General features: G+C 35.9%; 1 protein-coding gene across 4 annotated transcripts in view; it reads left to right on the forward strand.

Moving 5' to 3' along the window:
* Positions 1-22,704, forward strand: part of STXBP4 (syntaxin binding protein 4) — a 242,270-nt gene that overhangs the window by 38,489 nt on the left and 181,077 nt on the right. For all 4 annotated transcript variants that reach the window (XM_072646739.1, XM_072646741.1, XM_072646742.1 and 1 more), the window contains 4 exons: positions 376-508; positions 14,594-14,700; positions 15,085-15,304; positions 16,643-16,721. In XM_072646739.1, the coding sequence (XP_072502840.1) occupies positions 376-508; positions 14,594-14,700; positions 15,085-15,304; positions 16,643-16,721 (539 nt within the window). The remainder of the gene's footprint in view (positions 1-375; positions 509-14,593; positions 14,701-15,084; positions 15,305-16,642; positions 16,722-22,704) is intronic.

Consider the following 22,704-nt stretch of genomic DNA (forward strand, 5'->3'; position numbering starts at 1 on the left):
TTATGCTTTAACTAGCCATCAGTCTACTTTTTAATTACATTTGATGACATTGAAATATTTCTTTTTAATTCCTAAACTCAATTAAAATCAGTTCTTCTAATTAGTTCTTCAGTAAACCTATATAAATCATAACTTGTTAAAATTTGATTTAATCCTAAGGTTCTGACATTTTAATTATTTTAATGAGATATTTAAAATGTAGCCATGGAAATCTATGGATTCTGAAGTATGACCGCATTATGGAAACTAGTTGCAAGTGTGGCCTGATGATTTAAGTACTGACTGAATCTAAGAATGTGAATTAACAGTTAACTTAAAAGTATGTCTGTATTGGTCTCTAGGCTGATCTACAAGTGTTAATTTATTTTTTCCTAGGGACCCTGCATTTCAGATGATAACGGTTACCAAGGAAATCGGCTTAGGCCTGAATATTGTGGGAGGAATTAACCGGAATGAAGGGCCCTTGGTATATATTCAGGAAATAATTGCTGGAGGAGACTGCCATAAGGTAAAAATATAACAGAAAAAAATAATAATCTATGTTCATTTTCTTTTCATCAATTAGTAGTATTAACTGAGTATCTTCTGTGTTTAGAGGACTGTATTAGGTACTGTTAGAGGTACAAGGTAATTAGAAGTTACAGTCCTGCCCTGATGCTGTTTTTTGTCAAATGTATAGAGCAGGGTTGCTTCATAAAGTTCATAAATTCTATGTTCTTGTGGTGTTTTGATAAAGTGACTCCTTAACAATGCACCAGCATTTTCTCCATAATTATTTCTAGGTAATCACCGTATCATAAGTTAGGCCTGACACAGTCTGGTTTGGCATTCCAGGTTAAAGATTGCATTTGTAGAACATTTAGCAGTTGACAATAGAAATTTTATTTAGCCATGGCATGAAAAGATACTTAAAAGGGCCATAGCTCTTGGCTCAAATAATCTTTCCTCTCCCCCAACCTCATACCCTCACCCCCAAAACACATCTGGTCACCTGGGCAGGGTGTGTTAAGTTACTGGCCATGGGATAGCCATCAAGTCTGAAAGAATTAGCCTTGACTCTTTTCATGATGGGAGTTCCTGGTAGATATTTGTTCCTCCTATAACCAGGATTTTGGGGAAAAAAAAATAATGTTTGCATTGGTTGATTTTGACATGCTTTTGGGATATAACATTTGTTTAACTGTCAATTTTAATTGTTTTATCAACTCAGTCTTTTTCCATGGGAGAAAGGAAAATCTAGCAATGGTTGCTATCATTCTGTGGCTACTCAGTTTCTCAATCATGTTTGAAGTGATCCCACCCATCATGTCTAAAACAAAGAGTACCATCTGTAGTGATGAGCCCTACATTGGGAGTCGGGGAGGCTTAAATTCGCCACTGACTGGCTGTATAAATTTTATCAAATTGCACAACCTCCCTGTACTTTTGTTTCCTCCTCTATAAAAGTAGAGGATTACACTAGAGTGTTCCTAAAGCCTATTCCAGGTCTTAGATTCATGATGCAATTTTTGTCTTTTGGAGGTGGAAATTCATGCGTGTGTGCGTGCTTGTGTGTATGTGTGTGTGTTCTGTTGCTCCTTTAGATTGTTAGTCTAGTGATATTTTACTTTAGACACACATATACACACACACAGAGTTCATAGGTGAATAGAATACCAGAAATAAACTACTGTTATTAACAGATGGCATCCTCATAATGAATTCTGTCATTTGGGGACTAGAGTATGTATGCCCTATTTAATTTCAAGCTGGGATAATTTTTTTTAAGTTTGCACACTAGATAAAAATCAATCTTTGAATATATTTGATACAATTATAATTACCAAATCAAAAGAATGGGTAAGTGATGACATTTTACCACTAAAAAGCATGTCAGGTTGCATGTTCCTTTAGATATCACTAAAATAATCTTTCAGATGAAATAGTAAATTTGTGATTGTGACACGTGCCTTTTTTGCTTCTGCTGATTGCAAGATATCTTTAGTATGAATAACTTGGTGAGTTTTTAGTACATTTTCAAATCTGTCAGCAAAACAATTTTGACCCTAAACAATTAATGGAGACCAGACAACTCGTTAAAAAAAATGTACATCTGTAGCTGCTCTGTGTAGTATGTTTGACTATGGGGACAAATAACAAGTATGAAGCTAGGAGGAATGTATTTCCCAGCAAGTGAACTTGCATTCTTTTTCCATTGACCTTATTTTACAATGTCTCCCAACCTTTTTACTACCGGTTCATTATAGCAGAGAGTAGATTAAAATTAGTAGTTAGTTCAAAAACAGTATTGGGATAATTCATTGGCCTGTATAGTTGAAGCACTGCAAATTTTAAAAAAGGTTTTTTTTTTCTATTACTTCTTCATTTCTTCAGACTATCTGAAAGATACCTAAAAACGTCCTAAGAATTTATTCAAAGTAAACTATCAAATTTCCTTAAATCCTGCTGGGCTTTGTTTTTCTCTTTTAATTATTTTTTCATTAGAGTAATGATATCCCCCTGGGTGTAGGGGAGGCTACTATTACTATATAACATAGGCTATTATTATTACACATTTTCTATGGTTTCTTTCTTCAGACTTCACAATTTGGTGAGGGGGAGGGGAGGAATTACAGCATTTACCACTAGAGAGCAGCAAAAAGTTATTAATGTTGTTTGTTGTAGGCCTAGCCAGACAGAAGAAAATTGCCAGAACAAAACTAGATTGGGGAGAGATGGGAGATAAATGAAGGGTGAAGAAACCTAGAGTACATTGTTAAGGAGAGTAAATCATTGTTCCGTATCACTGATTTTCACCCTTGTCAAAAATGAGGATGCTTTCTTAACATCAAAAATTTCTCAAGTTCCACTAGGTAATAATTGTAGTTAGTACCCTTTGACTGAAAAAAAAAAACCAAACCAACAAAACATCGAAGAATTTCAGAGCTGGTAGGGACCTCAGAGGCCATCTAGTCCAATTCATACTTGAACAAGAATCATCTCTATGACATACATGACCAACGGTTATCCAGCCTTTGAATAAAGATGACAGAAAGCTATCAAGCATTTAGTAGCAACTCTCAATAAATTTTATGTATTTATAATTTAGAAACACGTATAATATATAAATACAATGGAAATAAGTATATAAATATCTAATATATAAAAACACATATAATATGTTTTATGCATTACTAATATTTTATTCACAAAAGTAGAAGGAAAGCTCATCTTTCATTCTCAGAGACTAAAAAAACAAATTATTCATCTTATACACAAATGAAGCATCAATAATATAAAGCCACAGGCACAAAATCCATTGTTGATTCATGCTATATTTTTGTTGAAGCTAAATAAAGAGCAAAAAGACAATGCTTGATTTCCATATGGGTTCTTGGATCCTTTGCAGTAGCTCTTCAAGGTACCCCAAGAGGATCTTTGGCCCACGGGTTGGGAACCACTATTCATTACATTGGCAGCAGTGCAAAGTGGTTTGCTGTCATTGAGTGAGCACCTTCTTTTCTTGTTTAGGTAGAATTTCAGAATTAATGTAGGCACTCAGTAAACACTTGATGAATCTAATTGAATGGTCTTGACATCAAAAATCTTCTCTTAGGGAGCTGCTGAAATCATTAAAAGAAAAGTGTATGGGAGAAGAGAACCCAGACAGAGCCTTGTATTATGATATGGATAATGAGTTAGCAAAGGAAAGTGAGCAATTTTTAGCCAAGTTGGAGGAGAACCAGGACAGTAGTGTCATGAAGATCCAGAAAAGAGAGTATCCAGGAGGAGAGAGTTGTCATCAGTGCCAGATACTGTGGAAATATCAAGATGGATGATGACTATGAAAAGATGATGAAATTTGACCAGAAAAAGTTTTGTTTTCTTTTTTTCAGTATGATCAGGGGAAAACAAGGATGTCCATTATCACCCCTGTTTCATATAGTGCTCTAAATGTATCACAGTAAGAAAAAAAAGAAATCTAGGAAATATGAATAGGCAAAGAGGAAATAAAATGCTTACTTTTTGCAAATGTTGTGGTTTACTGAGAGAACTCTAGAAAATCAACTAAAAACTTAATTAAAACAATAACTTCAGCATAGTTGCTAGTTATAAAGTAATTGCATTTAAGTTACCAGCATTTGTGTATATTGCCAACACAATGCACCGGGAAGAGGTAGAAAAAGTCATAAAATACTTGGGAGTCTGCCTGCCAAGACACACACATTATCTCTATGAATATAATTAAAAGGTATTCTATAGAAATAAAGACAAATCTAAAATAATTGGAAAGATATTAATTGCTTATGGGTAGGCTGGCCAACTTAATAAAAACTAATAACTCTACCTAGATTAATTTATTTATTCAGTGCCATATGAACCAAAAGGATTATTTTATAAAGCTAGAAAAAATAATAATGAAAAAAAGAAAAGAAAAAATAATAATGAAATTCATCTGGAGGAACAAATGGTCTCAAGGAAACCAGTGAAAAACCCTGAAAAGAAAGGAGACTCAGCAATACTAGATCTCAGTCTATAGTACAAAGCAGTAATCATCAAAAATATCTTTGCTGACTCAGAAATAGAGTTTGATTAGTGGAAAAGATGAGTTACAAAATATATAGAAGCAAAAAAGCATAGTATACTACGGTTAGTAAAAGACTCTAGCACCTGGGGTAAACTGGCATTAAAGCAACTCACTACTCAACAAAAACTACTGAGAAAATTAGAAAGTACTTTGGTAGAAACTAGGTACAGATCAATATTTCATACCTCATACCAAGATACAGTGTGCACTTGACTTAAATTTAAAGGGTGACATCATAAACCGATTAGAGAAGCAAGGAAGAAATTATCATTCAGATTTATAGATAGAACATTATGGACCAAGCAGGATTTAGAGATGCTCACAGAAGATAAAATGGACAATTTTGATTATGTAAAATTTTAAAAAGTTTCTTATATAAACAAAACCAATGTTGCTAAAATTAGACAAAACGGTGATTTGGGGGGAGCGGGAATCTTTGCAGCAAATTTCTGTAGTAAAGTTCTCATTACTAAGATGTAAGGAACTGGTTCAGATTCATAAGAATAAGTGCTATTTCTCAATTGATAAATGGTCAAAAGATATAATAGGCAGTTTTCAGAGGAAGAAATCCAAACTATCCACAGCCATATGAAACAGTTAACCATATGACAAATTAATTGACAGGTCACTTAATCTCCTTGGACCTTTTCTATTTCACTTTTTTCTTCACCTGTCACTTGAGAAGTTACCGCTAGTTTACCCCTAAAATCCTTTTCAATTCTAAGATTCTTTGAGGAAATTAATGTTTAACCTTTCTTAAACTGATTCAGGAGTCACTTTTAAGCTATTATGTACTTCAGGGGCATTACTTTGAAGTCAGTTGTCAAGGACAGTTGTTATGTAGGAGGGCTAGTTCACAGGGAACGTTGCTTGATGCAATTCCTTGCATTTAAAAAAAACTATCTTTGTGTGTCTTCATGCACAAATCACAGACATGCAGAGGTTCATGTGCAGGAATTCATTATGTAAATGGGTCCATGTAGTTGATCTGAACTGAGAAAATTCTAACTAGAACCAAGCCCATTCCAAAGTACAGGATTTAAAGAAGAACCTTAATTTGGGGCTTTATAACATTGTAATTGATGTTTTAATTATCTTAAAAATTAATTACATTTTAATTAAATTAATAAATTAAATACCACCATATTATTAAATTTGGCTAATTTAATAATTAGTTTTAAAATAGGTTCATTTAATTTAAAGTTCTAAAGCATTGTTATTGGGTTAAAAAATTTAGAAAGTATTAAGTTATTTTCATAAAGACACTTATTAAATTAGCACATAGTGAATTTTAAAAGTGCAAAAGATTTTTGAAAACTGGTTGAATGACTGTGTGGTGATTACATGTTATGCAATAATTTTGATCAGAAAGATCATTCCTTAATCCCTCCCTCATAAAGTGGTCTCTTTAACCTCTAATTTTGATTGAACGCTTTGTCCATATCCTCTGTTTTCAATTATATTTACTTGGGCATATATTATGCATGCTCTTCTGTATGTTGTAAGGCATGGATTGTTTGCTTTTTTGTCTTAATACCCTTATGCATCCAACTTAAAGACTTGTTCTTGGTAGGCATTTAATAAAGAAATGTTTGCTGAATGAATAGATGGATATTGAAATATGCTTCATTAGAGTACTTTGCCTCTTTTTAATGAATCATAACATAAAATGTATTTGTTTTTTTAAAAATTTATTTATTTTTAGTTTTCAGCATTCATTTCCACGAAATTTTGAGTTTCAAATTTCTTCCCCATCTCTCCTCACCCTGCACCCCAAGGCACCATGCATTCTGATTACCCCTTCCCCTAGTCTGCCCTCCCTTCTATCACATCCCTCCCTTCCCTTATCCCCATCTCCTCTGTTTTCTTATAGGGCAAGATAGATTTCTGTACCCTATTACCTGTATTTCTTATTTCCCAGCTGCATATAAAAACAATTTTTAACATTCGTTTTTTAAAACTTTGGGTTCCAACTTTTCTCCCTTCCTCACTCCCCACCCATCCCCGCTGAGAAGGCAAGCAATTCAATATAGGTTATACATGTGTAGCTATGCAAAAGATTTCCATACAAGTCATGTTGTGAAAGACTATATTTCTCTCTATCCTATCCTGCCCCCCATTTATTCTATTCTCTCTTTTGACCTTGTCCATCCCCAAAAGTGTTTACTTCTAATTACCCCCTCCTCGCTTTTGCCCTCCCTTCTATCATCCCCCAACACCCCATTTATCTCCTTCTCCCCTATTTTCCTATAGTGTAAGATAGATTTTCATATCAAATTGAGTGTGCATGTTATTCCTTCCTTAAGCCAAATGCGATGAAAGTAAGCTTCACTTTTTCCCTCTCACCTCCTCCCTTTTCTCCTCCACGGAAAAGGCTTTTTCTCACCTCTTTTATGAGAGCATTTGCCCCATTCCATTTCTCCCTTTCTCCTCCCAATATATTCCTCTCACTCCTTAATTTTATTTTGTAGATATCTTGCCTTCCTATTCAACTCACCCTGTGCCCTCTGTCTATATGTATATGTTCCCTCCAACTACCCAAATACTGAGAAAAGTCTCAAGAATTACAAATATTATCTTTCCATGTGGGAATGTAAACAGTTCAACTTTTGTAAGTCCCTTATGATTTCTCTTTCCTGTTTACCATTTCATGCTTCTCTTGATTCTTGTGCTTGAAAGTCAAATTTTCTATTCAACTCTGGTCTTTTTATCAAGAATGATTGAAAGTCCTCTATTTCATTGAATGATTATTTTTTCCCCTTAAGTATTATACTCACTTTTGCTGGATTGGTGATTCTTGGTTTTAATCCTAGTTCCCTTGACTTCTGGAATATCATATTCCAAACCCTTCAGTCCCTTAATGTAGAAGCTGCTTCATCTTGTGTTATCTGGATTGTATTTCCACAGTACTTGAATTGTTTCTTTCTGGCAGTTTGCAATATTTTCTCCTTGACCTGGGAACTCTGGAATTTGGCTATAGTATTCCTACGAGTTTCTCTTTTTGGATCTCTTTCAGGAGGTAATTGGTGGATTCTTTCAATATTTATTTTGCCTTTTGGTTGTAAAATATCATGGCAGTTTTCCTTGGAAATTTTTTGAAAGATAATATCTAGGCTCTTTTTTTCATCATGGTTTTCAGGTACTCCAATAATTTTTAAATTGTCTCTCCTGGATTTATTTTCCAGGTCAGTTGTTTTTCCAATGAGATATTTCACAGTCTTCTATTTTTTCATTCCTTTGATTTTGCTTTATAATTTCTTGATTGTTTGTAAAGTCATTAGCTGCTATCTACTCCATTCTAATCTTTAAGGAATTATTTTTTTCAGTGAGCTTTTGGGTCTCCCTTTTCATCTGACCAGTTCTGCTTTTTAGGGCATTCTTCTCCTCACTGACGTTTTGGATCTCTTTTGCCACTTGGGTTAGTCTGTTTTTTAAAGTGTTACTTTCTTCAGCATTTTTTTTGGGTCTCCTTTAGCAAGCAATTGACTTGATTTTCATGATTTTCTTGCATCACTATCATTTTTCTTTCCTGTTTTTGCTCTACTTCTGTCATTTGATTTTCAAAATCCTTTTTGAGCTCTTCCATGGCCTGAGACCAATTCATATTTAACTTGAAGTCTTTGGATAGAGGAGCTTTGATTTTGTTTTTTTCTATTTGCATGTTTCGTTTTTCCTTGTCACCAAAGTAAGATTCTATAGTCTGATTCTTTTTTTGGTTTTTGCTTATTTCCCCAGCCATTTACTTGACTTTTCAGCTCTTTGTCAAGATAGTTCTCTGCTTCCAGTGGGGATGGGATATACTGTCAGCTGCTGGATTCCCCCACATCTGTGGGCCTAGAGTTCCAGAAACAGTGGCTGTAGCTGCCCCTGCTGCCCCCTTGCCTCTCAGCCAGCCTGGGGCTGGTGCTGGACCATTCTGCTCTCCTGCACTGGTCTCACAGACTTTTCGCACTGACCTTCTAATTTATCCCTCAGTGTTTTGGGGTCATGAAGTCTGGAAACCACTACAGGTATGAGAGATTCAGTCTCCCCAAGGCCTGCTCAGGTCCCCTCTGTGCACTTGCCACCTGCACTGGATTGCTCTCTGCTCCCAGTGTGGCATGATAGACACTTCCCAGCGACTTTCCAGGTTGTCATAGGCTGGAAATTTGCTTCACTCTGTCATTCTTTGGGTTCTGCAGCTCTAGAATTTGTTTAGAGCTATTTTTTACAGGTATTTGGCTGGGCTTGGCGGGAACACTCTAGAAAGTCTGTGCTGTTATTCCATCATCTTGACTCTTCTGGATAAAATGTATTTGTTACATCCTGTATTAAGAAACCTTTCATTGTAGGTGCATACAAATCTAAATGGCCAGTGATTGCTGATGAACACCAGTCTCTCTTGGTTTTTTCCCTACTGTTCCTTCTCTGTCTCCTTTGCTGGATCCTCATCCAAATTGTCCCTAAATGTTCTTTCCTGGGTCCTTTCCTTTTCTCCTATACTACTTCAATTGGTAATCTTTGGAGTGTATGGGGTATTCAGGTAGGACTGCCACCACTTGTATGAGGGCTTGCTGAGAGCCAATTTCACGGCTACTTATCCACCTTTGGTGTCCACCAACTCACTGTGGCTCCAAGAAGTTGTAGCATGGGCAGCAGCCACACCCTAGCAAATCATTTTGGCAGATGAACCAACAACCAGGTTGAGATTTACAGAGAGGCCTTAAACCTTCAGTGAGTGAGGGGGATGTCTTCTCCAAGCATGTAAAGACTTCCCCCAGGAGAATGTGTGGATGGGAACTGTTTGTTCCAGAAGCCACAAAGGCACTTTTTTGAAGTACTAAGAGCTTGGTCAGACATGGAAGACACCCGGGTCATCCACTGTACCCCAGGCCATCCCTTTTTGACTTTTGTCTTGTCACTGACCTTCACTGACTCGGAAAGACAGTGAGTCTTTCCCCACTCTAGTCAATGAGGGCAGTTAGGTGGCATAGTGGAGAGAGCACTGAGCTTGGAGTTAGGATGAACCTGATTTCAAATCCAACCTCAGACGCTAGCTCTGTGACCCTGAGCATGTCACTTAACCTCCGTTTGCTTCAGTTTCTTCAACTGTAAAATGAGGATGGTAATAGCACCTCCCTCTCAGGGTTGTTGTAAGGCCCAAATGAGATAATATATTTGTACAGCACTTATCACAATACCTGGCACACAGTAGGTGCTACATGAATACTAGCTGTTGTTGTTGTTGTTATCCGTCCTCCATTCAGCCAACAAAGTAATTTTCCTAGAGCATATGTCTGACTGTGTCTGCCCCCTCTCAGTAAACTCTAGTGGCTCCCTATAACCTCCAGGAACAAATACAAAATACTTTATTTGACATTTAAAGCCCTTTATAGCTTAGCCCCCTCCTCCCTTCCCAATCTACTTACATCTTACTTGCTGATGCATGGTCTTTGATCCATGAACACCAGCCTCCTTGCTCTTCCCCAAACAAGACTCTCCACTTCTTGGCTCTAGGCATTTTCTTTGGCTATCCTCCATGCCTTGAAACTTTTTCCCTTTTCTACTTTTTCCTTTAAGTCCCAACTAAAATCCTATCTTCTCTAAGAAACTTTTCCTAACCTCTCTTGATTCCAGTGCCTTCTCTCTTAATTATTTGCTATTTATCCTGTATATTGCTTGCTTGATATGTACATATTTGCATGTTGCCTCCCCTATTAGACTAAGCTCCTTGAGGGCAGGGGCTTTTGCTTCTTTTTGTATTACTAATATTTAGCACAAGTTCCTCATACATAGTTGGAACTTAGTAAATGTTGATTGATAGATTGCTATCAAGACAAGCAAGTCATTTATAGGCATATTCTCAGATGAGTTCAATTTATGTTATTTCCCTTTTGTTGTTTGTCTCCTTTAATCTGGACCTGTGATTTCCTTGGTTTGAGGACCTCCTTGTGAAGATATACTCTCTCCTATTCTCTCCTAATGCAGATCAGTGGTTACTCTTCCTCCAGTGGTCTTAATGTGTTGCCTGGACCACCGAGGGATGAAGTGACTTGGCAAGGTTACATAGCCCAGATGTAAAAGGGAGGCAGGACACAGAGGTCTTCCTAACTCTGAGAATGGCTTTCTATCCACTATGCCCTATTGCTGATTTACTTATATATCCTTTAGGTACTCATGAATATACCAGTGTGTATACAATCACATAACCCCCTCTACCAGTATAGATACAGAAATTTTGCTGTAATTCATAGTTTTAGAGAGTACCTAGAACACAGCAGTTAAATGATTTCTCCAGGGTCACATAGCCATTATGTGTCATAATCAAGACTTGAGCCAGGGTCTTCCTTGGCTCTTCGGCCAAATATCTATCCACTGTAACACTCTAGAACAGCTAGATAGAGCACCATGGCCTGGGGTCAGAAAGACCTGACCTGCTCTCATACTTACTAGCTGTGTGCCACTAATAGTGGCAAATTATTAAGCCCTGTTCACCCCAGTTTCCTCATCTGTCAAATGAGCTAGACAAGGAAATGGCAAACTACTCCACTATCTCTGCCGAGAAAATCCCAAAGTGTCAAACATGCCTGAAACAACAACAAAAACATATCACTGCTCCTCTTGTGTGTCTAATTTTGTATTAATCATTTAAAAATGAATGTTTTAATAGAAACAATATAAAATATCACTACAAGCACTTCTGAATAATAGTTCTTTACATTGAAATTAATAATGCATAAAATGCTTTTTAGTCACTTCCTTTTAGGTCCCCATCAGGATTCTCTGTCTAGTCTTAACTTTGATATTTGTCTATTCTCCTCACTCATTTGATTGTTGTTAATATTTACTCTATCTTTCTAGTTTGCTTTTTTTTGCTTTTAATTAAACACAATGTGTATTTTATACTATTCTTGTGGAAAAGAGAGTTCTGTGGACTAAAACAACACAGTTAAATGGATGAGGAACTAGTTTAGACTTGACCGTAATTATGGTTCAGTGTCAGTGGGGCAGGAAGTATCTCATAGAATCCTCTAGGATCTGTGCTCAGCCTTATGCTTTTTAATGTGTTTTTTTTTCAATGGCTCAAATAAAGTAATGGATTGTGAGCTTATCTTATTTGTCAGTGACACTAAGCAGAGAGGAATAGTTGACATGCTGGTCAGCAGAGTCAAGAGCTAAAAAGATCTTGACAGGTTAGTACACTGGGTTGAATCTAATTGAATTCCAGGGAATAAATATAAAGTCTTAAATTTGGATCCCAAAAATCAATTTCACAAGCTCCATATGAGAAGTTAGAAAGCTATTTGTCCTAAAAAGAACTGGGGATTTTTTGTAGACTACAAACTCAGTATGAGTTAGCAGTGTGCTGCAATAGCCCACAAAAGCTAAGGTTATTTTGGACTAAGGAAGGCAACTAGGTGGCACAGTGGATAGAGTGCTAGGCCTGGAGTCAGGAAGACCTGAGTCCCAATCCAGCCTCAGACACTAGCTATGTGACCCTGGGCACATCACTGAAGCCTGTTTGCCTCAGTTTTCTCATCTGTAAAATGAGCCAGAAAAGAAAATGGCAAACCACTCCAGTATCTTTGCCAAGACAATCCCAAATGGGGTCATGAAGACTCAGACACAACTGAAATGACTGAACAACAACAAAAATAACCAAGGCATAGCCTTTAGGAATTAGAAAGTGGTAGTCCTTTGGCCCTGTGAGAACTCATTTGGTAAATTATGTTCAGTTCATCGTATCAAAGCTTAAGAAAGAAATTGGTATTTGAAGATTGACCACAGGATGACAGCCAAGTTGATGAAGAGCACTGAGTCCCACATATGGGAATGGGCTAAATTAGGAGGTTTTATTCTTATTTGTGTGTTATGGAGCCCTTTGGTTGTATGGTAAAGTGTGTGAACCCCTTCTCAGAATAATATTTTTAAATATATAAAATACATAGTATTACAAGGATAACTGATTATTTTGAATTATATTATATTGAAATACAATTCCCAAAATGATAAGAAAAACCAAGTTTATAGACTTCATATTAAAAGCCCCTGGGTGGCAGAAACTATGAAAGTTTAGCCTGGAGAAGAAAACATTCAGGAGAGAGATGATACCTGTGTTCAAGTATTTGGAGGACCAACGTGGATGAAGGTTTAGATTTATCCTTTTGGACCTCAGAGTATAGGAGGAGCATCTTCTAACAATTAGAGATATCCAAAATTAGAAAGAACCACCTCATGGGAGGTAGCTTCTCCCTTATTCATGATACTTATGCAGCATTTGGATTACTCCTTCATGGGCATGGTAGAACAGTGATTCGTTTCTGACTATTAGATTAAGCTACATGGCCAATGGGATTCCATGACCCCTTTATCAGCCTCCAGCCCTCTTCTGGCCCTCTTTTTTATGCAGTTCTGGAATGAATGATACTGCTTCTGAGTCTTTCCTGGCTTCTTTATTATTAATCTTTCTGGAGCCATTTTCTCAGTTTTTTCTGGAGTATCTTTTGGAGAGCTTGGCTTCTATATGATCTTTTATGTTTTCATCTTTCCTGGAATTCTCCAAAGCCTCTTAAAGATGCAATAACATTATCTTTAGTCTTTGTGGTAGAAGCTATTGGTGTTACAACTCAGCAATGAGATCACAAATCCAGCAAAGTACCTAGTGATTTGTGCTTTTTTGACAGTAGTTATGTAGTATTTGTTTTGATGAACAGCAAAATAGCCATGGATTTGCCAGCATGTGCTTAATACTTTAAAGGTCCATGAATTTATCAATGTGGTCACTCTTTCCATTAACCACATTGAAACCTATAAAGTGTCTTGCATGGGGGGAAAAATGTATCCTACTCTGGTCAGTCTAGAAATGCACCTTTAACTGGTCCTTCAACAACTGACATTATATCACCAAGCTCAAACTTAAAACCTTGTCCACTTTGTAGGAACTGCTAGGGCTTACTTTCCACTCCCACAACCTTTTAGAGCCCAGCATCAACTCCATACCATAATGAGATATCAAAAGTGAGCTTAGTCGATGTTACCAGCTTTTCTTCATACATAATTCCATTTTCACCATCTTTAAATGTACAGTGTTCCCAAAGTCTCAGTGCAGTTTTAAGCTATTAAAGTTAGCATCATCATCACTGTCATCATTATTTAATATCTACTAAACTCTTAAAGCTTAAAACAAGACTAAGACTTTTGGGTCACCCCATATTATACAACTCAATTTAATTGTCATTCATAGTTTTTAAAAAAGGGTAGGGGAGAAGGCAGTGTAACATAGGTGATAGAGTTCAAATTTCATTTCCTGCTCTAGCTATGACCATGGACAAATCACTGATCCTCTCTGAATCTCAGGCGATGCTCAGAGTATGAGGGGTACAATCTGCATGATTGGAGGGAACTTCTATACTGAAAATTTCCATATTTTAGAAATCATTAGGTCATTAATATACTGACTTTGTAAAATACTGTGGGATAATTTTGACCCTGCAGAAATGGCAGGGTTCTTTTTAGGTAGGGTTTGCTTTTGTTTTTTTTTAATTACATTTTAAAGACTCCAAAAGTTACAGTCACTGCCCTACAGAGAATCACTATCCCAAGTAGAAAAGTGAATTTTCCTTGCTTAGACACGTTGAAGTGCAATGGAAAATCTCAAAAGAATTGTTCCTGAGTGAGAACTGAACCTGAAACATTATTTTGGAGGGGAAAGAATTATAGAATGTGAATAAGAACTTAAGATGAATTTTTTTAATGGAAAAACCATTTGAAAAACATATGTAGAGACATATTCCTACAAAACATATTGCTGTTTGTCTAAGAAGAATAATTTAAAACTTAAAGTAAAAGTGAAACAATTTCACTTATATCTAAAACCAAACTCCAACTTGATAGAAATCATAAAGATCAAATCCTTTATCTAGACTTTATAAATTTGCTGTTTGTACACCATATTGTTATTACTACCACTACTATTGTTATTTGCATTTAGTTATGTTGGTTCTGTTAATTTTTTTTAAATGAACTTTTTTTTTAATTATTTGGTAGGATGGAAGATTAAAGCCAGGGGATCAGCTTGTGTCTATAAATAAGGAGTCATTGATTGGTGTTTCATTTGAAGAAGCTAAAAGTATAATTACTAGAGCAAAATTAAGGTAACTATCTTTAAGTCTAAAAGAAAATACAGATTACTTAGTACATCTGTTAAAAACAGTAATTGTAAATGTTTTAGTGAAATACTTTGCACTTTAAGAATCTCTAATATAGTAGAACAGTGGTTTTAAAATTAGAAATGATGTCATTAAACTGTACATTGGGGTCCCTGCAGGCCACATATTTACTTCAAAAACTACATATTAACATTTTCAATGTTTTGTTTTATTTTTATTTCTGTTGTTAAATATTTTCCAATCACATTTAAATCTGGTTCAGCCTATAGGCCACATGTTTGACATCTCTGCAGTAGAATGAATTGCTTTATTTTTCTAATAGCGAAAAAGTCTTCTTACATTCATAAAATATTTTCTCTCTAATTCTAGATCAGAATCTGCTTGGGAGATAGGGTTCATAAGACAAAAACTTAGCTCAAGTCAGCAAGAAATCACACAGTGCTCATCCCTCTTGCCATCTTCGGCAGGATGTGAGGCCCAGGTTTCAGTGTCTTTTAATATCCTTTCTCATCATGAGAACTCTGATCAAAAGATGTCATCCACTCCCAATGCTGTGAATACCACCTTAATGTCATTAAAAAAAAATCAGGTAAGAGTTTCCATTTATAAATTTACAAATACAGTTCACAAAATTCTTTGTGTTTTATCTATATTTCCCTCCCAAAAGTCAGCTTTCTCAAGTTAAGTCAACCAACATTTATGAGGAGCTTATCATGTAACCAGGTACTATGCTAAATGCTGGGAATACACACAAAAGCATGGAGCTTATATTCTAATGAGTGACAATATACAAACAGCTATATACGGAAGGTGTATACAGCATAAATAGGAGATAATCTCAAAGGGAAGGCATTGAGGACTTGGGGATGGAGGGAATGGTAGGAGTGGTATTCTAGGGAAGACCTCTTGTAAATTCTGCACTGGTATTCTCAAAATATAAAAAGACCTTGAGGAACCCCTTCAATATTTTGGATGAGTCATCTTTGGAAGATTAAAGGAAACACATGAATAAAAATGAATCAAAGGGTACAGAAGGATTGGCATTTGTATTGCTGCAGAATAACCATATTGGTGGGGTCATCAGTCCATTGCATTGTCAACATACCATGAGCCGAGCCCCTGTGATTCTTGAGGCAGCATTGATGTGACCCAATGGCAACACATATCAACACATAGCCAAGAGATCCAATTGAGTTTCTGGCAACCCCCATTGTGATTCCATTTATCATCATCTCTTTTGATTCCTTGGATGACTTCAGACAATTCTCCCTTTTAATTCTTTAGCTTCTTTGCTATGTACCAAGGCTACTCTTTAGTATCTGTCTGGTTGCTCTCTCTTGTATAGACCATATTTCCTTGAATATGGTTCTGCAAAATTAGGTTCAGGCAGAATGATAGAATTTCAGATCAAACCCACATATCAAGTGTTCCCTACCACAGAGCTCTGACAGCTGAAAGGAACAAAGAGAAGTATTTGTACTTGAAACCTATGTTCACTACAAAGATTAAAAAAAAAAAAAAAAAGAAATACAGGCAGGCTTTTAGATAACCGGATGAGAATTTTCAAAGATAAAGCCAGCCATAGGTCCATGCTGTTCAAACATCGCACATGAAATTTTCTAGCTTCTGTAGCTCCTGGCATTTTTTTATATTGGGTTCTGTTACCCTTTGAAAACTGCAGCATAAAGCCTTATATTTTGTTGGCCTTGGACACAGTAAGATTCAAAGTAACTGTTACCTTTAATTTCTTCGATTATATAGCTATTTATCTGAAGGTGAACATACCCAAATGTTAGGGGTTTGACTCATTTTTCAGCATTGCTTCAATCTCTTTAACCATATTTTTTTTATGTTCACATGTCCTCCTAGCTTGGTCTTTGACCTACTTTAGAAAATGCCATTTCATGTTTCTCATTTTCTTTCATAGATAAAAACCGGATTCAAGAAAAGAGAGCCGTCTCCAATTACTTCTCCAAACAACAGCCCCACGGATGTGTCTAATACAAGTAAATGCCCCCTTAATTCCTTTTTCCTGTTGTTGTTTTTCAATTCTGCTTCCATGGGGAGGGCTATATAATGCAGCTTAATAGACTTTCCAGAAAGGTGCAGCATACTTTTTTATTTACTTTCATTGAACAAATGACCACAATGAATGGACTCTTTGGTAGTCCCTGTCAAATTATGACTTGAATTGGTAATGTCCCTGGAGAGGTAGTTAAAATTTTTAAATATATATAACTATGATCTTCTCTGTATTACTGTAATAATTGATGAACTATATTGAAGCCAGATAATGAAAATTCTCCTATAAATAAAGATCTCGTTGCTGTGGAAACCATACTTGTCACTTTAGTGAGATGTGTTAGATTTACCTTTTAAAAACTATTTTTACAATTTCACTTGGCTTGGGAAAAGACATACCTTTATGAAATAGGCACATAGAATTTCTTATCTGCTAGAAAATTATTTACCTGTATCTGAATAATACCTATGTTTTGCATAATATTGGATTATTACAGTTTATAAAGTATTCATGGCTAAAAGGTCAAGAACAAAAATAATAGAGTATAATTATCATTGAAATGTCTACTACCGTGTCTTGAGAGAAAATTTTATTGATGCATTTTGATCAAGTTTTGGGGGTAGGTAGGTGTTTCTGTGCATAAAGCTCTTAGCCTGGAGTCAGGAAGACCTGCGTTCAAATCTAGTTTCAGGTACTAGCTGTGTGATCCTGGGCAAGTAATTTAATCATTGTTTGTCTCAGTTACCTTAACTCTAAAATAGGGATAATAACAATACTTATCTCCCAGCGTTGCTTGGAGGATCAGATGGGATAATAATCATGAAGTGTCTAGCACAGTGCCTGGCACATAGTAAGCACTATGTATATGTTTATCATTAGTATTATGTTGGTTTCTACAGGTCATCACTTTCACCAACGGCCACTTGCCTTTTCACACTTGTTAGGTGGGCTTGAATTCCAAAATGTTGAAAAATAAATTGAAATTTTAAAACCGTCCAGCTTATGAAGGAATTTTTTTATTTATGTTAAGGCTGTAGTGGTGTCCATTAATTGGGAGAAAAACTCACCATTTGGTTAGAAATCTTGCATTCTTTGTATTCATCTAAAAATTGCAGTGATAGACATTGCCATTTGGGAATCTCCTCATTCAGTGATTATTTCTGGTCTTAAGATATATCATTTTTATTTCATATTGAGAACCCAAGAAAGAAAAGAAACAGAAGTCAAAGTTCCATTCAGCAGTGGTGAAATGAAATGGAGGATGAATGAGGTACTTTTCTAAACATTCTAAGAACCAACCCACTGTTTTTGTACTTCAGTTTTATAATAAGATGATAGTGATAGCACTACCATGTATTTTGCATTTTAATTTTTTTCTTTTCAAAATCATTTAACACTTCCATGACTCTACATTATTCATCTCCTTATTCAACATGCCTTTATCCAGTGCTTGCTTTATGTACTATACTGGGGACTGAGAGAAAATAAGAGAAGGAGGGAGGAAAAAAGAGAGAGAAAGAGAAGGAAGAAAGAAAAATAGTTTTTCCTGAGGACACTTAAAAGTATAATGCAGAATTCTTTATGCATTTAAAAATTACTACTTTATTCATTCTGGTTAGACTTGGAGTTTTTTTTTTTTTTGGATAATGCAAGATAATATTTCAAGGGAGATATTTAAAAATAGGAGTATATACCTGGGAATTCTGACTTAATTTCATCTGCCCAACATGGCACATCCTTACATCACATACAGTAATTTAGAAAAAGAAGCATGGCTTTAAAGGTCTTTTGTGGTGAAATTCTCATTGTTCTCCAAGGCCAAAAGGATATGGATGACTACTCCAGAAAAATCTGCCTCTTTCTTTCTGGGCACAAAATGGATTGTCCACCTATGTGTGTGTTTCTCTCTCTCTCCTTCCCCCTACCCCCTTTCCACCAGTCTTTCCATTTTCACTGCCTGTGTGCTCTCTCATCTTCTCATGTTCTTGCTATTGCAACAGCCTCCTAACAGGTCTTCCTGACTCCACACGGATATCCCTATGCTTCTCTGTATTCTTCATATCTATTATTTCTCATGATATGATAGTGCATTACACTCTTGTACCATAATTTATTCATCCATTCCCCAGTTGGTAGAAACCTCATCTTTTTAACACTAATATTCTTCTGAAGGTACCATATCATGGAATATTGCAATATTCAAAGAACTAAAGTTTTGAATAATTCAGTATGCAGTGGACAGGCACATGGTAGACATAAGTACACTGCAGTATATAAACCATGAATGGTAGAGCCCAAGAAGACACAGAAAGTACAACATTTAAGACAAGGTGTCAAACGTAAATAGAAATGGGACCACTAAATCATATACAAGGGTCTTTCATATATTGACTTAGGAAACCATTTATTAACATTATCTATGTTCTGTTGTATTTTTATTTATTTTGTTAAATAATTCCTAGTTACATATTAATCTGGTTCATCTGCACTCTGGAGTGTTGCGTGTTTGATTTTGCATGTCTGATTTAAGAGATACATGAATAGAAAAGAAGGTGGACCAGTCATTTAAGGAGTGCAACTTAGGTGTTTTACTGGTATCCATGTACTTTGTTTTAATCCTGTTTTTATAGATATCTCTGGTTTTCTATCCCCTTCATTTTCAAATATGTCTTTCCAACTTCCCTACTCATTGAACTGTTCCTTAACTTTTTTTTAAAATTCTGAACTTAAACAGCAAGGAGCATTTCCATGCAAACACAAAAGGAGGTTCTATATGAGACTGAATCTCCATTTCACGTTCCTTCCTTTTTAAGAAAACTAGATAATAAATTCTACATGTCATTTTCAAAACTATCTTACTTGTCTATGTTTCCTTCTGAATTTCCCTCTCTTCTGTGCACTTTTAACAATGTTACAGTGGCTCTCCTCTTTTTTGGCATCACTAATGCCCACCTTCCAACTCAATTAAAAACCAAGAGCAAAAAAATGTAGCAAACAAATAAAGTCAAACAAAAGAAATCCAGACAGCAGACCTGTTCAGAAATGTGTCTTCTGCACCTTGTTTCCATCACCTCCCTGCAGGAGCTAAGTAACATGCTTCATTATAGGTCCTCTGAAGACACAATTGATAATTGTATTGATTAGCATTCAGTTATTGCTGTCCTTGTTTAAATTCCTTTCAACTCTCGACCTCAGTTTCCTTATCTGTGTGATAAAAGCCTGGACTTGATCAGTGCTGAGAGCTCTGTCATGTACTATACTGTAATTTAAATGAGATAATATATGTAAAACATCTTATAAACTTTATAAATGTCCATTATTGTTGTTATTATTCTGTTCCTACCTGCCCCTAAAATTGAATTCGTGCGTTCTCTGAGAATAAAAATATTTCAATATTAACCTAAGCAAAAACCAATTAGCAAGATTTCAGGAGGTCTATGAAATTGGATGGGTTAAATAATTATTTTCACTGACCTTTAACTGAAATGTATCATTTCCTCAATTTTAAATAAAAAACAAACATTCAAACAAAAAACATGATTCTGAGGAGTCTGCTTGCTTTTCCAGACTATGCCAGAGGGATTCATAAGACCAAAAATCAGGAACTCCTGCTCTATATATATCATGACCAGTTTACTCAAGAAAAGACTTGATAGATACTGGACATGGTGAACACCAAACTAATCCACAACAAATTAGTCAGTAAACATTTATTAAGCATCTACTATGTGCCAGACCTAGTGCTAAGCATTGAGAATGCAAAGAAAGGTAGAAAACAGGCCCTACTTCCAAGGAGCTCACAGTTCAGTGGAGGAGATGACATATAAACAATGAGGTACAAACAGGTGATAGACGGCATAAAATATAGGAAACAGTCAACATTTGGAAGGCACTAGAATTAAGGGGGAATTAGGAAAGACTTTCTTTATAATATCAGATTTTGTTAATAGATTGGAAAAAACTTGTTATTAACGTTAGTATTATCCCTGAGTCACTTTCTGTATACATTCAAATTATCATTCATCAGAATTAGGAAAAACAAGAGAGAGAGAAAATTACATAGCTTACAGTTGAAATATAATTCAATCCTGAACTATTTAAACAAGTAATTGAAAATCAAAAAATGGAAAATGGACAAGAGAAATGATACTGACACTGACTAATGATTTTATCCACAAGTGTAACTAATGCCAGTTATTTGCTACATCAAGATCAAAAGAGTCTAGATCAGGGGTGCAAAACCTGTGACCTTGAGGTCACATATGACCTTCTAGGTCCTTGTGTGCAGCCTTTTTGACTGAGTCCACATTTTACAGAACAAGTCCTTTTATTAAGGGGATTTGTTCTGTGAAGTTTGGATTCAGTCAAAGATAATTGTTGTTGTTTAGTCATTTCAGTTGTGTCTGACTCTTTGTGACCCCATTTTGGGTTTTTTTGTCAAAGATATGGGAATGGTTTGTCCTTTCCTTCTCCATCTCATTTTCCAAATTAGCAAACTGAGGCAAACAGAGTTAAGTGACTTACCTAGGGTCACATGGCTAGTAAGTATCAGAGGCTGGATTTGAACTCAGGTCCTCCTGACTCTAGGCCTGGTATTTTGTCCACTGTACCACCTAGCTGCCCAGAATGAAACTTGAGAGTGAGTAAAAGATTTTGACAATTTCTCGAAGACATCGTAGCTTTCTGTGTTTCTCCTTTTCAGCATACATACAGCCCACTGGCCATTTGCAGTATTTGTCTAAGATGTATGTTGATGAGTGAGCTCTTTGAGTTGTCTGTCAAAATGCACGTTGTATTTTGGACAATAGACGTTCTTCATCCACTTAGTTTTTCCTATGTGGACAGTTGGTTTAAACTTTTTAGTCATGGCAACCTCAAATTTCTATTATTATGTGAAAAAAAAATTCGCTTCATTGAATGGAGTTTGATTACACACAAATCTTTGACAATAACCATGTATTGTTGTGATCTCAAAACCTATATCTGACCTTCAGAATTCTACATAGATGTGTCAGAGGTTTCCAAGAAGACCAGTTGTTTTCATTACTGTTCTTTATGTACTTGAGAAATAAAGGGAATGCAAATCAGATTGTACTTGAAGACAGATGCTCTGTGAAAAAGAAACTCAAAGAAAAACTGCATAAAGATGTGACAGTTTCAGAAAAGGATTTCTGCTGTTCTCTTGTTTCTGTGAAGCAGTAGCAAAATTGCACTCAAAATTTTATTTAGCAGTGATAACTTAGAGAGTAACGATTGAACTGAGTTACAGAAACAGATTATTCTAATTTGGCAGTTTAAAAGAATTAATTCTCCGAGTCTTCAGTCCCTTTTTGCACCACATTTGTTCATTTAGGAGGGATGAGGTGTCCAAGTTAGTATTTGAGGAGTCAAGAATAGTTAGGATCTGTGGCTCTACTTTCTTTCTAGGGCACTTTTACCAAATGTATCCAGCAAGCATTCATTAATTGCCAACTATATTCAAGGCACTAAAAGTAAAAGTTAGGCAGTTCCAGTCTTCATGAAACTTCCATTCTACTTGGTTTGGGGAGAGGAGGAGGGGATTGGGAGCAAGATGAGGGTATATTAAGTCCACAAAGAAGGATATACATAGTCATTTCAAGGGTGGAGGGAGAAAAAAGTCTATCAACTGGCAGGATTAAGAAAGGCCTTGTGTATGAGATGACCCCTGAATGGAGCCTTAAAGGAAGGTGAAAAGTTTTGAGTCAGGAGAGCATTCTAGGGATGGAGGATAGCCTATACAAAGGTAAGGAGGTAGGAAATATAATATTTTGTATGGGGAATATCAAATAGACCAGGTTGTCTGGTATAAGGCACACAGAGTGGGAGAGTGAAATAAGTCTAGAAAGATAGCTTAACTGGAGCCAAACTGGAACTCAACATTTATTAAGTACCTACTATGTGCCAGGTACTATTCTAAGTAATATAAATACAAAGAAAGATGAAAG

This window comes from Notamacropus eugenii, chromosome 2 (assembly GCF_028372415.1).
Source record: "Notamacropus eugenii isolate mMacEug1 chromosome 2, mMacEug1.pri_v2, whole genome shotgun sequence".
Classification (NCBI taxonomy): domain Eukaryota; kingdom Metazoa; phylum Chordata; class Mammalia; order Diprotodontia; family Macropodidae; genus Notamacropus; species Notamacropus eugenii.